The sequence below is a fragment of the Apium graveolens genome, chromosome 2, assembly GCF_009905375.1.
Source record: "Apium graveolens cultivar Ventura chromosome 2, ASM990537v1, whole genome shotgun sequence".
Taxonomy (NCBI): Eukaryota; Viridiplantae; Streptophyta; class Magnoliopsida; order Apiales; family Apiaceae; genus Apium; species Apium graveolens.
In genome coordinates, this window is record NC_133648.1 from 23,659,609 (window position 1) to 23,683,860 (window position 24,252).

A 24,252-nucleotide genomic window follows, 5' to 3' on the forward strand; every position below is an offset into this window, starting at 1 on the left:
TTTACAAGCTCATTCATGGTCTTGAAGTTTAGACGGGATAGCTTCTTATGCCATAGCCAACTTTCATCTTGACTTGCTTTATTGAGAAAACAAGTAATAGATTCTGCATTTGATGAGTTGAATTCAGCTAGGTACACATTTCCTTTTCTCACTCGAGTGAGAACCACTTTGTTGCTCCTCTTGTTTGTCACAACACAGGCTTCTTTAGTTAAGGTTACTGAATTTCCTTTATTATAAAGTTGGCTGGTACTCAACAAATTGTGCTTGAGACCATTCACTAAGGCAACCTCCTCAAAGATGACATTGTCTTTTGAAATCAAGCCATATCCCACAGTATAACCCTTGCTGTCATCTCCAAAAGTAATACTTGGGCCATCTCTTTCCTTGAACTCTGTGAGCAGGGTAGAATCTCCAGTCATGTGTCTTGAACAACCACGATCCAAGTACCACAGATTCTTTCTGTTACCCTGCACACATTAAAATCAAATCAAGTAGATTTTGGTACCCAAGTTTTCTTGGGTCCTGCCTTGTTAGCTTTCTTCTTTTGTTTCATAGGTTTGATCTCATTTGACTTGAGGATTTCAGATTCATCCTTAGTCATCTGAGTTGGACCTTTGAAACCATTCATTAAAACATAATTATCATGCACATTTTGATTAACAGGAAATGGCATGCTATTTGTAAACATGTTATTCTAGTAGGGCATGCTAAATGGCATTTGAGGCATATTAAATGTAGCATAATAAGTGTAACGACCGAGAAATTACGCTTGTATTACATTATAATAAAGATAAATTATGTGTATTATTATGTGATTAACTGTGTTGAGTCATTAAACCCTAATCGTTATGTGTTATGTGTTGTCTGTTTTGATCTGAACGTGTTTTGGATATTTATTGAATGTTTTATCGCAAGTTATATATTTTATATCAAAACTCGTACAGCTCAAACAGTATTTTAAAAGCCCGTATTTCCAAACAAAATCATTGGCCCCATTTTACCAAAAACGACCTATACCATATCGTTATTCTGAACCCCTAGACGTTTTACAAATTTACCTTTTTCGCGAAAAACGTCTTTTCAGGACCCCTTCGGGTACCAAAACCCCCACAAAAATCACATTTTTATTTTTATATGATCATGAAATCATCATACATCATTTTTCATTGCATTTTTGTAATATTCATAATTTTTGGAAAATTTTGGCATTAATTTTGTATTTATTGGATATTTAAAAATTCATTATTAATACCCAAAAATTATAAAAATTGGGGCCAAATATTTTTTATTAGATGTGTAATTAGACCCTTAATTTTATTTAGGGGTATTATTTCATAAATATAAATATTAGATTTGTTATTAATTATTCAGTTAATTATAATTAAAAATCAGATTTTAATAATTCTATAAATCTAATAAATATTAGATTTAAATTCTGATAATTATTATTAATAATTTCTGAATTATTTTATTAATTTTGAAATTCGAAATTAGTTATTTGTTTAATTATTTAATCATTTATCTAATCATCTATTAGTTATCTAATTAATTAATAATTAGGTAATTAATTAATAATTAGGTAAATAATCAAATAATATGCATAATAATTCGATAATTAGTTAAATATTATGAGTAACCCGTACTTATTCAAATATTAATTCGTTAAGTTAGAATTATTAATCTAGCGATAATTATTCGAAGGATGTCGTACTGATTATTCGTATCGAATAATTAAATACCAATAATTAATCGATTAGTTAATCGTATAAGTAATAATAATAATGGTTCGATAGTTATGTGAAAGTTGCGAGTAGCTCGTAGTTATACGAGTAGTTGCTCGTGGAGGTAGATGATTCGAATAATGATAATTAATTCGATAAATAACGTATCAGTTAATTGTATCGATTGATTATTTGTAAATAATCGATATGATCGAGTAAGTAATAATAATTTGTAAATAATTGTAATAAATTGTAATTAATCCTAATAATTAGGGATTAATTATTTTAAAATATAATAATTATTAATTAATTATTTAAAAATATAATTAAGGATTATTTAATTATAATTAATTATTTATAATTAATTATTAACTAATTAAATCTTGTTTAATTCATAATAATTAAACCGTTAGTCCGATTTGAGTAAAACGAAGACCCCTGGACTCAGAAAAATGAAACGAATCCAATAAAAATAATTGTAAATCATAATTTCTTCTGAAAGAGAGTAGTCTTGTGTTAGTTAATTGTTTATACGCCCTAATAGAGGTAGAATCGAGTCAAATAAATCCCGAAAAATTATAATAAAATCCGATAGGGTTAGTTAATACAGGTATGAGTCTAGTATCGATTCCAAAAATATTTATAAGTCCAAAAATCAATTATATGCTTTATGTGCTATATACTTTACGTGGTTATGTGAACCTTATGTGCTATATAATTATATATTCATAGATGCGAGTCAGATAGAAATACATGGGTTGATTGATAGGGTTGCGTAATATCAATTCGAGATACGTGTATATAGTAAGTTATCTAAACGACTATCTTTCTATGATTGGTTCAGTGTCAGTAAGGCATATCAAACTAGAGACCGAAAGCGGTGAGTTGAACCAGGTTAAGTACGCGCAAGGTAAGTTTTCCCCTCTTCTAAATTCAGAATAGTGAATTATACCCCATTTTTTCCATATCAGTTACACTTTGATAATTCTTGTTCATATACACTGTTACACAATTATTGATTCTTGTTTCTATTTCATTTTAATTCTTGATTTCTCCCAATTATTTGAATTTTCTATTCATATTCCAATATTTTACCCTTGTTACATATACTCGGATATATCCAGATGTTGGGATACATCAAAAGCATTCCGATTGTTCCGGATGTAAAACCTTGGACTGGATGGTTACGATACGGGCTGGGTTTTACCCAGACCTTTAATTAATAGGCCATAGTTTCCTGAGTACTCCTTATGTTGGTTGGGTCTATGTAGTTGGGTATAGATCCGTACTGTATCCTGACTGATCAGCAGGTTATAGTGCATATGTTGGTTCTTGTTTCCGATCTTGTTCATTTGGCACTCGCCAGTATTGGAAAATTATTATCCTATACAGATTCAGATGGTTGTTCAAACCAACAGATTATCGGTTTATTTATTCTTCTCTCTTTATACTATATATATTGTTACAGGCTTGTTGAGCAATTTTGGCTCATCCCCTTTTATTGTTATTCCTATTGTTTTACAGTTAAGGTAGAGAATGAAACCCATCAGGACCCGAGTAGTCAAGAAGCGAGTCAAGCAGCGGGACCCTCTTATACCAAGAGTGTTCATCCCTATCCCCGAAGAGAGCTTTGAACTACCAGATCAGGTGTAACAGGATAAGTAGTAATTTTGGGTTGAATAAAAGTTTTGTGTGATTTGAATAAAAGTTGTGTGGTGAGAATGTAGATAGAATAAAGTTTTGTAGCAAAGGGAGTTCTTGAGACAAATTGTTTTATTTGGGTTATAACAAAGTTAGAGTGTAGTTCTTGTTTTTAACTCTTAACCTTAAAAGATCCTGAGTAGTAGTAGTTCGGGGTAATTATTATATTTATATTCTGCTTGTGCAGGTTTAGTTGGTAGTTGTTATTAATAATACCCCAAATCTATACCCCGAATTTGGAGGGTGTTATAGTTGGCATCCGAGCTTAGGTTTTGACCCTTGAAAACAAGAACAATAGGGTTAAGATAAGATAGGAAGATCATATAGGATAGAAGTAAGAGTGTTAGGATTGTTTGTTTATGTGATTAGAAGTATGAGTTTTAGGATTGTGATTTGATTGTTCTTGTGTTATTATTGTTATGTATATTAGATAGCTTCTTCGTCATCGTCTATGGAGCGGACCGAGACAGATCCAGTGGTAGCACCAGTACTGGCACCAGTATCAGTGCAGATCTTTCCTCTATTACCACCACTTCCACCATTTCCACCTGGACCAGCACCAGAGATACCCCTCCCCCAGAGGTACCCGATTTTGCTGATTATTTCCCTTATTTTGAGCCAGAGATACCTGATTTTCCACCGTTAGAGTTCCCGATGTTCGATGTTCCTGACATGGTTGACATTCCGTAGTGGGAGGATTTAGAGCCCCAGGTTTCTATGCCACCAGTTGAGATTCCAGAGATTCCACCGATGGAGCCTGAGTTAGAGCCACCAGTATATGCACCCATGGAGCAGCCTATTTTATTTCCTGCACCGTTAGCTGTGTATGCCCCTATGCCCAGAGTATTCCAGTTTCCACAGCTAGAGTTCATGGACGAGGTAGTAGTAGATGGGCCATTACCATTGCCTTCTCGAGGTTCCCGCACGGATCTTCGTGAGCATCACACAGTTACATATCAGCATTTTCAGACAGAAAGAGAGGAGAGGGTCAGATGGCAGGATCAGTGTAGAGAGATCCTTGGGTTGTTTGAGACACAGGCGGATGGTCCAGTTCGAGCACTTCACCCAGATTACATATTGAGAGAGAGACTACGTCAGATCCACAGAGTTGGTACTCAGGAGCTTACTGATCTGAGACAGCAGGACATTAGTGCAGAGGCAGCATATCGCAGGGCGATAAGACTCACAGAGGCAGTATTAGAGGCTTTGCAGGAGGAGCTGAGCCATGTGCCACCAGGACTTTGATCTTAGCAGATGGAGGAGTGTTGTATCTTGTATATATATATAGATAGAGGCAACATAGTATTGTATGACTAGTTTGTATGAGGATAACTACTAGTTTTGACTGATAGCAGTAGCAGTACGATTGACATATCATAGACTTTTATATCAAGCATTGACACCTGCAGCTGGTGTCCTACCTATATATATAAGATGAACTTTTTCACGTTTTCTTTATTTTATTTTCTCCAGTCATTTAAGCATTTACATGTATTTCACTGTTTTACCGTTGCATATCTTAAAATGTTATTTTATTTACAATCATGTTGTACCCTTTATGTTCAAATTTTAAATTTTTTTTTAAAAAAAGATTTATTTAAACATTGCACTGTTTTATTCATTTGGATATTTAATAAATTATTTTATTTCCCCATATCAACTGTTTTAACGCTGTTTTAATACTATAAAGACGGTTTCTATTCCATAACACCTGTTTAGTATATTGTTATTAAGAGAACCTATTGTTTTATTATCAGAAAGATGGCACCTAAAAGAAAAGCACGACCCGACTCGTCTAACGGAAATACCGAGGCCCAAAACGATAATAATCAGATGGATCAGATGTTTCATCTTATGCAACATCAGATGTTGATGATGCAACAACAGATGCAGCAACAACATCAACAGTTTCAACAACAAATACTACAACAAGCCGCTCATCCAGGACATCAAGTACCTCCAGCAGCACCTGTAGTCACCTTCAAGCAATTTCAAGCGGTAAAGCCTCCAGAATTTACCGGTTCCACAGATCCTACAAAGGAGAGAGTTTGGCTGAAGGAGATAGAAAAGGCTTTTACATTGGTGAAAATTGAGGAGGAACAGAAGACAGACTTTGCCAGCTACTTTCTGAAAGGTGAAGCCAATTACTGGTGGGAATCGAAGAAAGCCTTGGAAGGGGAAGGCGTGGTGACCTGGGATAGATTCACTGATCTTTTTCTGGAGATATATTTCCTCACTTTATGAAGAACCAGATGGAGATCAAGTTCCTGGAGTTGAAGCAAGACAACTTATCGATCGCGTATTATGAGACCAAGTTCACTGAATTGGCCAGATTTGTTCCTGAGCAAGTGGATACAGATGAAAAGCGGGCCAAGAGATTCCAGCAGGGACTGAAACCATGGATTCGTAGCAGAGTAGCTGTATTTGAGCTGACGACTTATACGGCTGTTGTTCAGAAGGTCATGATCATTGAAGGTGAGAGTGAAGCAGCTCAGAAAGAGAAGGGACCAGGAAATTCCCAGAACCGTTTTAACAGAAGGCCGGGATTTCAATCCTAGGGAAAGGCAAACTTCAGGAAACCAGAACAAAACAATCAGAGGATGGGTAATCGACTTCCAGCCCCAACTCAGCAGAGACTTATCCGACCGCCTATACCTGATTGCAGAACATGTGGTAAAAAGCATACGGGGAGTTGTAACAAGGCAAATGTCACGTGTTTCAAGTGCAAGCAAAGGGGACACTACTCTGGAGAATGTCCGATGGGAAGAGCAGAAGTCACTTGTTTCCAGTGTGGAAGAAAGGGATATATTGCCAAGGATTGCAGAGGAGTTGCGACGGCCCCTAGTATTCCAAGGGTTTTAGCATTACCTCCACTACCACCACAAAATCAGCCCAGGGTTTCAACATGTCAATGAAGGAAGCAGTACAGAGTTCGAATGTGGTTGCAGGTACGCTCCCTGTGAATTTCGTAAATGCTCTAGTATTGATTGATTCAGGAGCTACTAGATCTTTTATTTCTGAAGATTTTATATCTAAGATAGATTGTGAGAATCAGTGGTTAGAGGAAGTGCTAGTCATAAAATTAGCAAATGATGATCAGGTTATAGTTTATCGAGTATGCCCAGGTTGTGATGTTGAGATAGGGAGATGTCATTTCTCAGTTGACTTGATACCTTTCAGGTTAGGAGAATTTGATGTTATTTTAGGAATGGATTGGCTAGCTAGTAATAATGCATAGATTGATTGCGCAAATAAGAAAGTGAAATTGCAGACTAAAGAAAATACAATGGTAATATTTAAAGGTGAAAGGCAAAGGCAGAGATTCTTAACAATGATACAGACGAGACGATTGATACGCCAAGGATGTCGAGCCTATTTAGCCTACGTGTTGGATACTAACAAAGAAAGTCCGAAGATCGAAGATATTTCTATAGTTTGTGAGTTTCCCGATGTCTTTCCTGGCGAACTTCCAGGACTTCCACCGGATCGAGAAGTCGAGTTCACTATTGATTTGGCGCCAGGGACTGAACCAATTTTAAAAGCTCCATATCGAATGGCACCTGTTGAAATGAAGGAATTAGCAAAGCAGTTGCAAGAACTTCTCGACAAAGGAATTATAAGGCCAAGTGTATCCCCATGGGCACACCAATATTGTTTGTGAAAAAGGACGGTAGCATGCGACTGTGTATTGATTATCGTGAGCTGAAGAAGTTAACTATCAAAAATAAATATCCTTTGCCTCGCATCGATGACTTATTTGATCAACTGAAAGGAGCAGCATGGTTTTCGAAAATCGACTTATGATCAGGTTATCATTAGTTAAGGATCAAGGTAGAAGATATTCCAAAGACTGCGTTCAGAACAAGGTACGGACATTATGAATTTCTCGTGATGGCTTTTGGACTGATGAATGCACCTGCAGCGTTTATGGATTTGATGAATCGAGTATTCAAAAAGTACTTGGATAAGTTTATCATTGTATTTATTGATGACATCTTGATTTATTCGAAGACGGAAGAAGAACATGTAGCACACTTAAGAACGACATTGGAGACGTTACGAAAGGAGCAGCTCTATGCGAAATTTTCAAAATGTGAATTTTGGCCGAAAGAAGTGCAATTTTTAGGACACATCATCAGTATTGAAGAAATTCAAGTGGATCCAGCGAAGATTGAAGCTATTTTAAATTGGGAAAGACCAAAGACGCCAACGGAAGTCAGAAGTTTCCTGGGATTTGCAAGTTATTACAGAAGATTCGTTAAAGATTTTATGAAGATAGCCACACCATTGATGAAGTTGACACGAAAGAATGAAAAGTTCGAATGGAACGAGAAATGTGAAGCAAGTTTCCAAGAATTGAAGAATCGACTAGTAACCGCACTTGTGCTTGTTCTACCTAATAATCAAGGAGACTTTGTCATATACAGCGATGCTTCGTATCGAGGACTCAGATGTGTTTTGATGCAACATGGAAACGTGATCGCATATGCTTCCAGATAGTTAAAGCCACATGAACAGAAATATTCGACGCACAATCTCGAACTAGCAGCAATTGTGTTCGCATTGAAGCTTTGGAGACACTATCTGTACGGCGAAAAATGTGAGATTTATACGGATCATCAAAGCTTGAAGTATATTTTTACCCAGAAGGAACTTAACATGCGACAGCGACGTTGGCTAGAGTTAATCAAAGATTATGACATTTCAATCAATTATCATCCAGGCAAGGCCAATGTAGTAGCAGATGCGTTAAGTCGAAAGGAACGATTGAATCTGTTAATATCTTCAGAAGTCTTAATCAAGGAATTCGATAAACTGGAGATTGAAGTTCGTATTCCAGAAAGTTCTACTGAAATGATTTACGCCATGGCTTTTCAGCCGGAACTATTGGAGAAAATAAGAAGGTGTCAGGAAGAAGTAATGGACTAGGATATCGACAATTTGACAGGTGAAGAGATTACTAGTCAGAAGGATACTAAAGGAATTTTTCGAGTTGCTTCGAGGATCTAGATACCTAATGTACCGGAATTAAAAGCGGAAATTTTGCAAGACGCTCATAGTTCAAGATATTCGATTCATCCCGGAAGCACAAAGATGTATAGAGATCTGAAGGAAAACTTTTGGTGGCCACATATGAAGAAAGAGATAGCGGAATGGGTCAGCAAGTGTTATACGTGCCAAAGAGTGAAAGCTGAACATCAACGCCCGAGCGGACTACTACAATCACTAGATATTCCAGAATGGAAATGGGAGCACTTAGTCATGGATTTTGTAGTGGGACTTCCAAGGACGAAAGCAAATCACGATGCAATTTGGGTTATCATTGATCGACTAACGAAGTCAGCACATTTCCTTCCGATCAACGAAAGATTTTCACTGGACAAGTTAGTGCACTTATATCTCAAGGAAATCGTCATGCATCATGGAGTACCCGTATCGATTGTATCGGATCGAGATCCCCGTTTCAATTCGAGATTTTGGAGACAATTCCAAGAATGCCTCGGAACCAAGTTGAACATGAGTACTGCTTATCATCCACAAACGGACGGGTAAAGTGAAAGAACAATCCAAACAATCGAAGATATGCTACGTGTATGCGCAATAGACTTTGAAGGCAATTGGGACGAGCACTTACCGCTAGTGGAATTTTCTTATAATAACAGTTATCAAGCAGGTATCGGGATGCCACCTTATGAAGCTCTATATGAAAGAAAATGCAGATCACCTACATGTTGGGATGAAGTTGGAGAACGCAAGATTCTAGGTCCAGAACTGATTCAGTAGACCAAGGAAACAATAGAACTTATTCGCAAGCGACTTGAAGCAGCGCAGGATCGACAGCGTAAGTATGCAGATCAATCCAGAAAAGATGTGGACTACCAGGAAGGGGAACATGTATTGCTAAAAGTATCACCATGGAAGGGATTAACTAGGTTTGGTAACAAAGGCAAATTGAAACCTCGCTACGTTGGACTATTTGAAATTTTGAAGAAAGTCAGAAAGGTTGCGTACGAGTTAAATTTACCACCCTATATGCAGCATATTCACAACGTATTTCATGTAGCTATGCTTAAGAAGTACAACCCTGATACAAGGCATGTAATAGAATATGAGCCAATAGAACTTCAGGCAGATTTGTCATATGTAGAGCAGCCGATAAGAATTCTAGATCGGCAAGAGAGGGTATTAAGAAATAAGTCTGTGTCATTAGTGAGAGTTTTGTGGAGAAATCCAGTGGTTGAAGAATCAACCTGGGAGCTCGAAAGTGAAATGTTAGAAAAGTATCCTCAGTTATTTTCATAGCGTGATTCTGAGGACAGAATCCTGTTAAGGGGGGAGAATGTAACGACCGAGAAATTATGCTTGTATTACATTATAATAAAGATAAATTATGTATATTATTATGTGATTAACTGTGTTGAGTCATTAAACCCTAATTGTTATGTGCTACGTGTTGCCTGTTTTGATCTGAACGTGTTTTGGATATTTATTGAATGTTTTATCGCAAGTTATTCATTTTATATCAAAACCCGTACAGCTCAAACAGTATATTATAAAAGCACGTATTTCCAAACAAAATCATTGGCCCTATTTTACAAAAAATGACATATACCCATATTGTTATTCTAAACCCCTAGACGTTTTACAAATTTATCTTTTTCGCGAAAAACGACTTTTCCAGACCCCTTCGGGTACTAAAACCCCACAAAAATCAAATTTTTATTTTTATATGATCATGAAATCATCATACATCATTTTTCATTGCATTTTTGTAATAATCATAATTTTTAGGAATTTTTGGCATTAATTTTGTATTTATTAGATATTAAAAAATTCATTATTAATTCCCAAAAATTATAAAAATTGGGGCCAAATATTTTTTATTAGATGTGTAATTAGACCCTTAATTTTATTTAGGGGTATTATTTTGATAAATATAAATATCATATTCGTTATTAATTATTCAAGTAATTATAATTAAAAAATCAGATTTTAATAATTCTATAAATCTAAAAAAAATTAGATTTAAATTCTGAAAATTATTATTAATAATTTCTGAATTATTTTATTAATTTAGAAATTCGAAATTAGTTATTTGTTTAATTATTTAATCATTTATCTAATTATTTATTAGTTATCTAATTAATTAATAATTAGGTAATTAATTAATAATTAGGTAATTAATTAATAAATATGGATACAAAATAATCAAATAATACGAATAATAATTCGATAATTAGTTAAATATTACGAGTAACCCGTACTTATTCGAATAGTAATTCGTTAAGTTAGAATTATTAATCGAGCGATAATTATTCGAAGGATGTCATACTGATTATTCGTATCGAATAATTAAATACCAATAATTAATCGATTAATTAATCATATAAGTAATAATAATAATGGTTCGATGGTTATGTGAAAGTTGCGAGTAGCTCGTAGTTATACGAGTAGTTGCTCGTGGAGGTAGACGATTCGATTAATGATAATTAATTCGATAAATAACGTATCAGTTAATTGTATCGATTGATTATTTGTAAATAATCGATCTGATCGAGTAAGTAATAATAATTTGTAAATAATTGTAATAAATTGTAATTAATCCTAATAATTAGGGATTAATTATTTTAAAATACAATAATTATTAATTAATTATTTAAAAATATAATTAAGGATTATTTAATTATAATTAATTATTTATAATTAATTATTAATTAATTAAAACTTGTTTAATTCATAATAATTAAACCGTTAGTCTAATTTGAGTAAAACGAAAACCCCTAGACTCAGAAAAATGAAACGAATCCAATAAAAATAATTATAAGTCATAATTTCTTCCGAAAGAGAGTAGTCTTGTGTTAGTTAATTGTTTATACGCTCTAACAGAGGTAGAATCGAGTTAAATAAATCTCAAAAAATTATAATAAAATCCGATAGGGTTAGTTAATACAGGTATGAGTCTAGTATCGATTCCAAAAATATTTATAAGTCCAAAAATTAATTATATGCTTTATGTGCTATGTGCTTTACGTGGTTATGTGAACCTTATGTGCTATGTAATTATATATGCATAGATGCGAGTCAGATAGACACGCATGGGTAGATTGATAGGGTTGTGTAATATCAATTCGAGATATGCGTATGTAGTAAGTTATCTAAACGACTATCTTTCTATGATTGGTTCAATGTCAGCAAGGCAGATCAAACTAGAGACCGAAGGCGGTGAGTTGAACCAGGTTAAGTACGCGCAAGGCAAGTTTTCCCCTATTCTAAATTCAGAATAGTAAATTATACCCCAATTTTTCCATATCAGTTACACTTTGATAATTCTTGTTCATATACACTATTACAAAATTATTGATTCTTGTTTCTATTTCATTTTAATTCTTGATTTCTCCCAATTTATTGAATTTCCTATTCATATTCCAATATTTTACCCTTATTACATATACTCGCATATATCCTGATATTGGGATACATCAAAAGCATTCTGATTGTTCCAGATGCAAAACCTTGGACTAGATGGTTACGATACGGGCTGGGTTTTACCCAGACCATTAATTAATAGGCCAAAGTTGCCTGAGTACTCTTTATGTTGGTTGGGTCTATGCAGTTGGGTATAGATCCGCACTGTATCCTGACTGATCAACAGGTTATAGTGCATATGTTGGTTCTTGTTTCCAGTCTTATTCATTTGGCACTCGCCAGTGTTGGAAAATTATTATCCTATACAGATTCGGATGGTTGTTCGAACCAACAGATTATCGGTTCATTTATTCCTCTCTCTTTATAATATATATATTGTTCCAGGCTTGTTGAGCAATTTTGGCTCATCCCCTTTTATTGTTATTCCTATTGTTTTACAGTTAAGGTAGAGAATGAAACCCATCAGGACCCGCGTAGTCAAGTAGCGATTCAAGCAGCGGGACCCTCATATACCAAGTGTGTTCATCCCTATCCCCGAAGAGAGCTTTGAACTACCAGATCAGGTGTAACAGGATAAGTAGTAATGTTGGGTTGAATAAAAGTTTTGTGTGATTTGAATAAAAGTTGTGTGGTGAGAATGTAGATAGAATAAAGTTTTATAGCAAAGGGAGTTCTTGAGACAGATTGTTTTATTTGGGTTGTAACAAAGTTAGAGTGTAGTTCTTGTTTTCAACTCTTAACCTTAAAAGATCCTGAGTAGTAGTAGTTCGGGGTAATTATTATATTTATATTCCGCTTGTGCAGGTTTAGTTGGTAGTTGTTATTAATAATGCCCCAAATATATACCCTGGATTTGGAGGGTGTTATAATAAGGATTAGGTGCAAATAGCATATTAGCAAATTGTGCATTCATATTCTATGTAGATATATCATTCAAAGGCATAGAAGGCATATCACTCATGTTGGGAAAAGAAGGTGGTACAATCATGGAAGTAGGCATGGCAAGTTTATAATTAACAGACAGATGATTAACATTACCACACTTAACACAGATTTTTCTAAGAGCATACTTATCAGGTGTGTAGTTGTTATGTTTGTTAATCCCTACTTTCCCATTTCTATTATTTTTCCTTTTAGCCTCTATTTTAACCTCAATCTTTTCTAGTGTATCATTCAATTGCTTGAAGGACAAATGACCAACATTCACTTTCTTCTCTTCTTCACTTGACTAGATTCTCCTGAAATAAAGTTTTTGGAAACTGATCCATATTTTTCTTTTAACTTGGCAAGTTTGGCTTTACTCACAGGTTTGCTCACAACCGACGAATGAGGATTTATGTCACTCGACGAATAACCTTTTTGATTATCCGACGGATGACTCTCATCATCCGTCGAGTCTACATATGTTAGCAATCCTTCAACCAAAATGAATTCTAGCTTCTCTTTACTCTTTTTCCAAGCTGCATCTCAGAAAGACTCAATACCTTGAACTTTGGTGATTTGAGCATGGACATCTCTAGATGATTTCCGTGCCTTAATCACCTCCTGTTCATGATCAAGCTGCTTCTTCAAAATTTCTTCTTTCTTCAAGGACTCAGTTAATTCCTCCTTAGCAATCTTACATTCTATTCTCAATTTTTCAAATTCAATAAACTGAGACTCTAGCACATTATTCCTCTCACTTAAAAATAAATTGTTTTATTTGATTTTAGCATTTTCCTTAGTGAGGGACTTAAGTGTAACACGCAAATGATATAATTCTGTATACATGTCATTTATTGCAATATTACATTCAGCTTTAGATAAATGTGCAAGGTTAGTGGTGATTACCTGATTACTTGAAGAACTTATCTCTGTTTCATCAGACTTGGCCATTAGGGCTAGATTGACATAGCTGACACCTTCTTCTTCATCCAGACCATCTGCTGCCCAATCATTTTCTTGTGTAATAAAAGCCTCTTCCTTTTGTTTAAGAAACTCAAAATACTACTGTTTATAATCCACATGCTCAAACTTCTTCTTGCTGGAATCTGACTTTCTACACTCACTGGAAAAGTGTCCTGCCAAGCCATATTTGAAACACTTAAATTTTGATTTATCTACCATGTTTCTATTTGGCTTAGCTGCTCCAAAGTTCTTCTTAAACTTGATCTTGGAAAATCTTCTGGAAAGAAATGCAAGATGTTCATCAATATCATCCATATCATCTTGACTCAAAGAATCTTCATTTTCTGCTACCAGCCCCTTGCCCTTGTGTTAGGTACCAATGTGTTTGTAGAAGGGGGGTTGAATATAAACAATACCAAATAATCGAATTAAATGCGAAATAAAAATGTGAAATAAAATTCAAGTTAAATAAGAATATTATTAAACTTGAAAGGTGTTACAACAACTGTGTCCATTACAAGGAATTAATCTCAAATTAATTATCACAAATCTAGAATAAATTCGACATGAACTTTTTCTATTTTTACAATAAAAAGATTCAAATGCTAAACGCAATTTGAGATTAAGTTCTAGGGATTTTGATCCGCTAGATAGTTGCACAAGAACAAGATAAAGATTTTTAGTGGTTTGGATTTAACTTTACAAACTAGAAATTATGATCTTGAAGTTTGCAGATGAAGGATAAAATATTTCTTCTGCTTCTGTTTTTGTTCTTGAGTTGTGTTCTGTATTGATTGTGTTACTTCTGTTCTGCTGCTTTCCTTTTTAACAAATCAACAGACTTGAATAGAGCTGGCATAACAATCCTTTTAGCTGGTAGGACATTCGGTGAGACTATCCTTTTGAACTAGCAAGACAATCCCAATAGCTAGCAAGACTATCCTTTGAATTGGAGAGACTTTCGGTATGACTATCAAAATGAACTAGCAAGACTATCTTCTCCCAGTGTAACTTTCGGCAAGACAATTATTTATAGTAGCATGACTTTCGGTATGACTATTGATTGTCATACCGATTGTCATACTAATACAAACAGTTGTCTTGTTGAATTTAAAACAGATTTTAATCCAATTAAAATTCTGAAAATCCTTAATATTAATTCAGAATTAATTAATCAATTAATTCAATTAATCAATAAATTAATCTTTGCAGATATAATTTATTTTCTTAATTAAATTATATGACTTAATTAATTAATAGAGAATTAATACTAACCTTGAGCAGCAACCATTCTTCTACAAATCTTCTGAAAATCACTGAAAATTATGAATCAATTCCACCACTTCAATGTTGACACTCGATGTACTGTCTGGTTCATGAGTGACTAACTTCCGTGACGTTTCTTCATATCTTGACTTTGACAACTTGATTTTCTTCAAATTAAATCCTTGTAATTCTCTGATACCCTGACGAGATCTCTGTCACTTGATTAAATCCACAATCTTGATTTATATCACTGAGGCATGATCAATTTCTTGAACTTCTTCCAGTGAATAAATTCCTCAAGTCTGTAGATGAACCTTGTTTCTGAATCCTTTGACAGATATTACTTTGCGAGATCTCTTTGATGGTAGATCCACTATTTACTTATTACATTCTTATTTGAGTTGAGTTAAATCCTCGAATGTTCAAATAGGCTATGACATATGCCTTACAATCTCCCCCTATTTGTTTGTTAGACAATAACACACAAATACCTAGAGGATAACTCAACTAAAAAATAAGAAAAAGATATAAACAGAAATGCAAAGTAAATAGCAGAAAAGTTCTGGATAACATTTAACCTTTTCCAGATTCCAAGTAGATGTTCCTCTAGACTGAACATATCTTCAAGTAGTTTCATCTTCTTTTGTACAACCACATTTCCTGTTGAGAAGCACATATCTCTCTTGCTTCTCTCCCTATGAGAATCAACTGATTAAAGAAGATCACATTCGTTTACCACCTCTCCCGTACAATAGGATCCGCAGATTAAAACCAATGGTACTCCCCTTTTGAAAAACAGCTTCTTCCCTTACTAGAAAATCACCTTCTTGTGTTTACCACCTCTCCCGTACAATAGGATACGTAGTTACAAACAACAATGGTGTGGTGTAGTGTACGTATGTAGGATCTTTTTCTTCCTCCTTGCTATTTCTCCCCTTTAGGTGAGGAATCCTCCAAACTATTACTTAAGCTTTTATCTCCCCCTTAAAGAAGGAATGTATACCGTCGTCTGAAGGAGTTCTCATATTTCACTTGGTTGGAAAAGAAATAACAAGTAGTTTCTCTTTCTTCCTCACTGTGAGTGTGTGATTCTATTTTAGTGTACCTCACATGTGTTTCACTCTTCTCTCCACTCGTGTTTACACTTATTCTCACAAGTGTATCACTCCTCCCATAGCTCCAACATTCAACTGTACCTGCAAGGAAAATCACCTTAGCCATCCTTAAGGAGGTCACAGGTGGTGCAATGGGAGTTCACAAATCCCCATCCTTGTTAAACTCGTCAGATGAATCTGAGTCATAATTTACAAGTTGCTAGTTTCCCTTTTAGGGTTCCAGATTTGAATTCTGGGAAGGTAAACTATGATCCAACGAATTTGGCATAAAGATCAAAGTTCCCTTCTAATGTTTGTGAAGACATTTCCTTGTGACTCATCAGGTAATATCTGAATCATTGTCAACAAGTTCCCGATCTGCACCTATGTCAGATCCACTATCCGCAGATGCATCCGGGGGATTTAAGCCTGGGGAGGTAGACACTGACCACTGACATATGGCTTTTGGATTAGTATCCTCTCCTGACACCTGTAAAGGCAATTGGTCCATTAACGAACCTTGAACAATCAAATCTGACCTTAAAATGGTCAAAACTCTTGTTTCCGTCAACTCATCCTTTGTGTGTGTAACCTTTCCTTGTACATCAAGAATTGTTTATATTTGAAGTGGTGACACTACATCGGATGCCTTGGCCGACAGGAAAAATTCAATAGACGCACCCTATTGAGAGAATGAATCTAGTAACTGTTTTTGTGCCTTTTCAGCCATTACATCTTTTTGAGAAGATGTATGGGGGCTAGCAGTTGTCTCTGTTTAATTACTACTCATCTATGTAGGAGACAGAGCTACTGGGTTGACTTCAGAACCTTCCTTATGTGGTGCACTAAGGCACTATCTCCCTCACGCTCATTCATACTACATTTAGTGGTAAGAGAGTGTTGGTTGGTTCTGTTTCTGTGTTTGTCTTTACAGTCTGGGATAGATATTGTGGGTTTTCAACCTCATGACTGTCAATGAAAGAAAGTCATTGGAGACTGAACCTGTATCACAGAACATATGGCAATAGAGAGATAAAATGTAGTTAAGATATATAATGAATGAAAATTATACATTTAATCTTTTGAGAGAGATGATGTACAATAGTGATTTCAAAGGATTTTACATGAAATAAGAAATCACTAACGTAGAAAGAAGTTTGATTTTCTCCTAAAACTCACTGCACATATAAAACAATATGTTTGTGCCTAGTGATAAGAGAGTTATTAATATGACGACTCTACTAGTTCATATTAAACTATAACTTCAGTTAGAGTGTCATACCATGTCCTTGATAATTTCTTGAGCAGTACACTAGTTAATACCAACCTGAAGTGAGATTGTGAAGAAGAGATTCCATAGTCCAATAGATCTGCAACTGCAAAGTCCATGAACTGTGGTGCACTGACTTCCTCTTTTGACTCACCAACCAGGAGTACACTTGTACACTTCTTACTAGAGTCCAATTCCAAGTGTAATGTGTAGCAGGTGCCTGATATGTCGTAATATTCTCAAGTCTCGTCACTGGTGCTATATGTTAGATACTGCTTCCTGATAATAACCTAGCACAATATACAAATTTTCAATGATAACATTCCCAGCTTGCAAACAACCATATCCCTCAGATAAACCTTTACAGTTATCTCCAAAGGTAACCAGTGGGCCAGCTTTCTCAATCCACATTTGATAGCAGGGCTCTATCTCCGGTCATATGTCTTGATGATCCACTTGTCAAGAATCCACACTATCGGTTACACCTGTATACTGCCCTGCACTTCAAATGGATTAGACCTTCTTCGGAACCCAAACTTGGTTGGGCCCGGCATACTTGTAGAATTATCCTTTGTCAGGAAAAACAACATTTTTAATTTTAATGGTCTCAACATCCTCAATGACTGAACATTTGACCTTGTAAACAGCCTTAACAAATTTTTGTTTAGGCTTAGGCACAAATGTCTCCTTTCTAGTCTTAGAAGGACTAGCAGTCTTAGACCTGTCATGCTTCTTATTATTCACATGCTGATGAGGAGTAGTCTTATCACTAGAAACATGCTTACCATTAAAATAAGCATACATCAAATTAAAAGCACAAGACATGCAATTAGAAACACCACATGCTTTATGAGAGTGATTAACAGCAGGCAATTTATGCATGGTAGACATGGCATTTTTGTTATCCAACTCATGTGTGTCTGAGTTAGTCTCAGTTGCTTTCACAACTTTGACTGGAACTTTCGACACACTTGACTTGGAAACAACCTTCTCATTAGCATGATCTTCAGCACGTATTTCTTGTTGAATAACAGAAGAGGCCGCATCAAATGGTTCAGCAATTGATGCTTTATAGAGGGGTTCATCAAACCCTTAAGCACATATGGTACTTCCCTACCTTTAGCACATACATGAGGAGGGGAGTTTATGCCTAATTCTCCAATAGCAGCATTGTAATCATAAACTATTCCAGATGTTTGATTAACAGCTTGCTTACTGTAGAACTCTTTAGCCTTCGAACAAGAATTGAAGTAGGCTCTAACCTTAGTCTCAAGACCGGTGATCTTGTCTTTGAGAATAGTTTCGAGTTGTCTATAACAGTCAACTCTATTCTCTAGAAAAGATACTTGTTCTTTTAACTTGTCTTGATTAATGTGCACAAGTCTTAATTCATTGACCTCTTTCTCAAGGTCTTTGATCTGCTGACTTAACAGTTCATTATCACGCCGAGCACAATCTAAGGAACCTCCTAGATGATAAACTAATTCAGCATCAGTAAATTTTACCTCTTTTCTTGACGATGAAGCTTTTCCATCAATAGCCATAAGAGCAAGATTCTCATCTTCTTCATCTTCACTATCAGTATCATCCCAGCTTCTTCCCTTTTCTAGGTAAGCCCTTTCAGAGTTACTCTTCTGATTTGAATCATAAGAGTTCTTCCTTACTTGCTTTGGCTTCCTGCATTTTGTGGCAAAGTTTCCCAACTCATTGCAGTTATAGCATCTAATGGTGCTCCGATCAACCATCCCTGTTTTGTATCCACCACTACTGGTGTTAGAGGATGAAGATCCACCTGTCTGGAATCTGTTGTAGTTGGACTTGTACTTGAACTTGGGATTTCTCTTGAATCTGACATTGGAGAATCTCTTGACAATTTGGGCCATTGACTCATCTTCCAATTGCTCCAGCTATTCCAAGGAATAAAAATCATCACTGGATTGATTTGTAGTAGGAGGATCATATTCTGCTACTATCACATTTTCCTCAGCCTTGGAAAACTGTACCATTCTCTCCGACTGTTGAGATTGTTGTTGTTGACCTTCAGCTATAAGAGCAGTAGATGTGCTGACCATTCTATCTTTCCCGTAGACTTCCTTCTGCTGAATCTGCTCCAACTCATAGGTTTTTAACACACCATAGAGTCTATCCAAAGAAATCTCACTCAGATCTCTAGCTTCTCCTATGGCAGTGATTCTATGTTCAAGATGAGTTGGCAGTGTTAAAAGGAACTTTTTGTTGACCTCCCTGATTGAATAATATTTTCCATTTATGTTCAGGTTGTTGATCAATGCATTGTACCTCTCAAACACTTCAGTAATTCCTTCTCCTGGATTGGATTTAAAATGTTCATACTCAGAGGTTAGGATCTCCATCTTGTTCTCCCTAACTTCCTCTGTACCTTCATTAATCACTTCAAAAGTTTCCCAGATGTGTTTGGAATTTTTACAGTTCATCACATGTCTGTTCATCAAGGGATCGAGGGAATCAATTAAAATTAACTGAAGGCTGGCATCCAAGGAGGCTTCTTCTTTTTCAGCAGGAGAAAAATCCTCAGGCTCTTTTGGATAGGTTCTAGCTTTGGTAATCACAACATCATCTACTATCACCTCTGGTTCAATAACCATTGGAGTTGTTGGACCCTTCTTTAACAAGTTCAGATATTTGGGATTTGCAACTTGTAAAAACAAGAGCATCTTCTTCTTCCACATGATATAATTTTCTTTATCAAATAGTGGAATTTTAACGGTTCCAACTTTTTGTGAAGTCATTATGAATTTTTGAATAAATAAAAATTCAAGGAGTTGAAAAATCACAAAAGTCTAGGATCTTGATTTGTTCGTTAATCAGAAGGCTCTGATACCAATTGTTAGGTCCCAATGTGTTTGTAGAAGGGGGGTTGAATACAAACAATACCAAATAATCGAATTAAATGCGGAATAAAAATGTGAAACAAAATTCAAGTTAAATAAGAATATTATTAAACTTGAAAGGTGTTACAACAACTGTATCGATTACAAGGAATTAATCTCAAATTAATTATCACAAATCTAGAATAAATTCAACATGAACTTTTTCTATTTTTGCAATAAAAATATTCAAATGCTAAACGCAATTTGAGATTAAGTTCTAGGGATTTTGATCCGCTAGATAGTTACACAAGAACAAGATAAAGATTTCTAGTGGTTTGGATTTAACTTTACAAACTAGAAATTATGATCTTGAAGTTTGCAGATGAAGGATAAAATATTTCTTCTGCGGCTGCTTTGTTTTTGTTCTTGAGTTGTGTTCTGTATTGATCATGTTACTTCTGTTCTATTGCTTTCCTTTTTAACAAATTAACAGACTTGAATAGAGCTGGCATGACAATCCTTTTAGCTGGTAGGACAGTCGGTGAGACTATCCTTTTGAACTAGCAAGACAATCCCAATAGCTAGCAAGACTATCCTTTGAACTGGAGAGACTTTCGGTATGACTATCAAAATGAACTAGCAAGACTATCTCCTCCCAGTGTAACTTTCGGCAAGACAATTATTTGTACTACCATGACTTTAGGTATGACTATTGATTGTCATACCGTTTGGCATACTAATACAAACGGTTATCTTGTTGAATTTAAAACAGATTTTAATCCAATTAAAATTCTGAAAATCCTTAATATTAATTCAGAATTAATTAATCAATTAATTCAATTAATCAATAAATTAATCTTTGCAAATATAATTTATTTTCTTAATTAAATTATATGACTTAATTAATTAATAGGGAATTAATACTAATCTTGAGCAGCAACCATTCTTCTACAAATCTTCTGAAAATCACTGAAAATTATGAATCAATTCCACCACTTCAATGTTGACACTCGATGTACTGTCTGGTTCATGAGTGACTAACTTCCTTGACATTTCTTTATGTCTTGACGTTGACAACTTGATTTTCTTCATATTAAATCCTTGTAATTCTCTGATACCCTGACGAGATCTCTGTCACTTGATTAAATCCACAATCTTGATTTAGATCACTGAGGCATGATCAATTTCTTGAACTTCTTCCAGTGAATAAATTCCTCAAGTCTGTAGATGAACCTTGTTTCTGAATCCTTTGACAAATATTACTTTGCGAGATCTCTTTGACGGTAGATCCACTATTTACTTATTACATTCTTATTTGAGTTGAGTTAAATCCTCGAATGTACAAATAGGCTATGACATATGCCTTACACCTTGTTATCACAGACCTTTGAAGTAGACTCAACAACTTCTATCTTCATCTCCTTCTCTTTCTCTAACTCAGCAACCAGTGTAATGGACCTTCCTTTCTTTCTCCCTTTCTCCATTCTTTCATCTTGCTCTATTTCAAGCTCATAAGTCTTTAGAATGCCATAGAGTCTCTCTAGTATAAATTCCTTGTATTCTTGTGATTTTCTCAAGGAGACTGTCATTAGTTTCCATTCTTTTGGAAGGGATCTCAGGAATTTAAGGTTAGAGTCTTTGGTTTGGTAGACTCTTCCATGCAGCTTTAGAGCATTTAGTAGCTTTTGAAATCTACTATAGATATCAGTGAGAGTTTCACCTTCTTCATAGTTGAAATGCTCATATTGCTGAATCAGTAACTGCATCTTATTTTCTCTAACTTGTTCAGTGACATCATAGATTATTTGAATGGTGTCACAAACCTCCTTGGCTACCTTGCAATTGATGATGTTGTCAAACATGTCACCATCAACTCCATTAAATAAAATATTCATGGCCTTCTTGTCTTTCCTGACTTGTTCAATATAAGGATCTGACCATTCATGCCTTGGCTTGGGAACTGATGGCTTATCTCCAGTTGTAGCTCTCATTGGTACGTGAGGACCTTTCTCTATGAAATCCACATAGGCCTCATCTTGAGAAAGTAAATAAAGATGCATCTTTACCTTCCAGTGATGGTAATTATCTTTGTCCAGAAAAAGAATCTTAACTCCAACATCCTTATTGTTCATCTTGCTGTTTGTTGTGATCTTTAAACTCTTGGTGCTTCAAGAGCTTGCTATGATACCAAAATTTAATCCCTAACAATACAACAAGAATTACAGGGGGGGTTGAATGTAATTCTGGCTACTTTTTGAAATTAAAGAAAAATGGTTTTAACTTAATAATATATAAGTGTTTGATTTGCAAAATGCGGAATGAAGAGTTAGATAAATCAGAACACAAGTAATTAAAAATATAAGTCTTTAAAAACTTTATGGTGGATTTGAATGTATCCACCAGAGATATATATATATATATATCGAGAGAACCCCGTGAAGCTTGAATAGCTCACAGCTGCTTACAAATATGAACAACTATACTTACAGAAAAATGCTACAGGATATAACTTATAATTGTTTCTCTGAGAATGTATTTTCTTAGTCTTCTCGTTACTCTATTTGCTACTCTTGGTTTATATATCACCAAGATTACATAGTAATAAGACAAGATAATAAAACAAAACCTATCAAGTCTAATACTATGCTGATTCACTACTCTATTCCAGCATCTTTGAATATCTTCATAATAGCATGGAAATGGTAATGCTTCTTTGTTCTCAAAAACCCAGTTGAATAGGCTGCCACATTCCTTTTGCAAACACTCGACGCATGTGACTGTGTTGTCACTGTCAACAGATGTTTGAATTGATCATCCGTCGGGTACATGATTATCATCCGTCGGGTTGCCTTATTGATCATCCGTCGGGAGCTTAGTTGATCATCTGTCGGTGGCTTTGTTGATCATCCGTCGGGTAGCTATTTGCACTTGACTTCATTTCACTTATGCAGAATTACAAGACATCTTATATTTACAATAATCAACCTATTCTGCATATCTAATTAAAGTCAACATGACTTATATGCTACTACAAAATCTATACAAAGGTGTTTACAAAAATGTGCTACATGACTAATTGTTACATAAGCTACTCACTCGATGGATGTCAAATCATCATCCGTCGGGACTATATTGAGTCATCCGTCGGGACTATATTTGGTTATCCGTCGAGTGCTACATTTTACACTAAATTGAATCTACTAAGGTGTTTTGTTAATGAAATCATCAAGTTCACAACATATTCCCAAAAGTTGGGAATTTCGTAGTCATCGATATTCATAAGGTTGTAAGTTCCTGGTATTAGGACTTCTTTCACCTTGTATGGCCCTTCCCATTTAGGCATTAGCTTGCCAGTGTTGGTAGGATCTGAGGATTCTATATCTCGATGTACCGGGTTTCCAGCTTGAAAGGTTTTGACCCTGGACTTCTTGCCAAAGTGATCTTTTATTTTTTCCTTGTATTTCTCCATCTTTGCTACAGTTTGGTCCCAAACTTCATCAATTAGTTCAATATTTATTCCGAGTCCTTCTTCCTTAGCTATTTCATCAAAGTTTATTGCTCTGTGAGAAGAGGATCCCAACTCGATCGGCAGCATTGCCTCTGTACCATAAGCTAGCTTGAAAGAAGTTTCTCCTCTGCTTGTCCAAGGGCTAGTCCTGTAGGACCATAGCATGTTTGGGAGTTCTTCTGGCCATTTTCTTTTACTTTCTCTAAGTCTCTTCTCTATGCCTTGGAGCAGGATTCTGTTTCTAACCTCTACTTGTCTATTCCCCCGGGGTATGCTACTGATGATTTTATGTTTTTGATCCCATGCTCCTGGAGATAGAATTCGAATTCTGATCCGACAAACTGTGGCCCATTATCTGATACTAGGACTCTAGTGATCCCGAACCTCGTCAAAATATTGTCCATTAACTTTATATACAGTCTTGCTGGTTGATTGTTCTCATTGCTTTTGCTTCCACCCATGTAGTCATGTAGTCAATCGAAACCAACAAGTATCTAATATCTCGTCTAGCCCGGGAAAGGGCCCCATG

At 35.4% G+C, this 24,252-nt stretch overlaps 1 protein-coding gene across 1 annotated transcript; it reads right to left on the reverse strand.

Moving 5' to 3' along the window:
* Window positions 1–5,274: 5,274 nt before the first annotated feature.
* LOC141686664 (uncharacterized) lies at window positions 5,275–23,888 on the reverse strand. The gene is made up of 2 exons (XM_074491710.1): window positions 23,532–23,888; window positions 5,275–5,391 (listed from the first exon to the last, which is right to left on the reverse strand). The coding sequence occupies exons 1-2, from the start codon at window positions 23,886–23,888 to the stop codon at window positions 5,275–5,277; spliced, it is 474 nt and encodes a 157-aa protein (XP_074347811.1).
* Window positions 23,889–24,252: the final 364 nt, after the last annotated feature.

Excerpts from the sequence above, each read along its gene's own strand:
- LOC141686664 (XM_074491710.1), bottom strand. The coding sequence starts at position 23,888 with ATGCTATGGTCCTACAGGACTAGCCCTTGGACAAGCAGAGGAGAAACT. Across the intron at positions 5,392-23,531 it reads AATGGGAAGGGCCATACAAG|GTGCTGCTGGAGGTACTTGA; the intron begins GTGAAAGAAGTC and ends AGGTGACTACAG.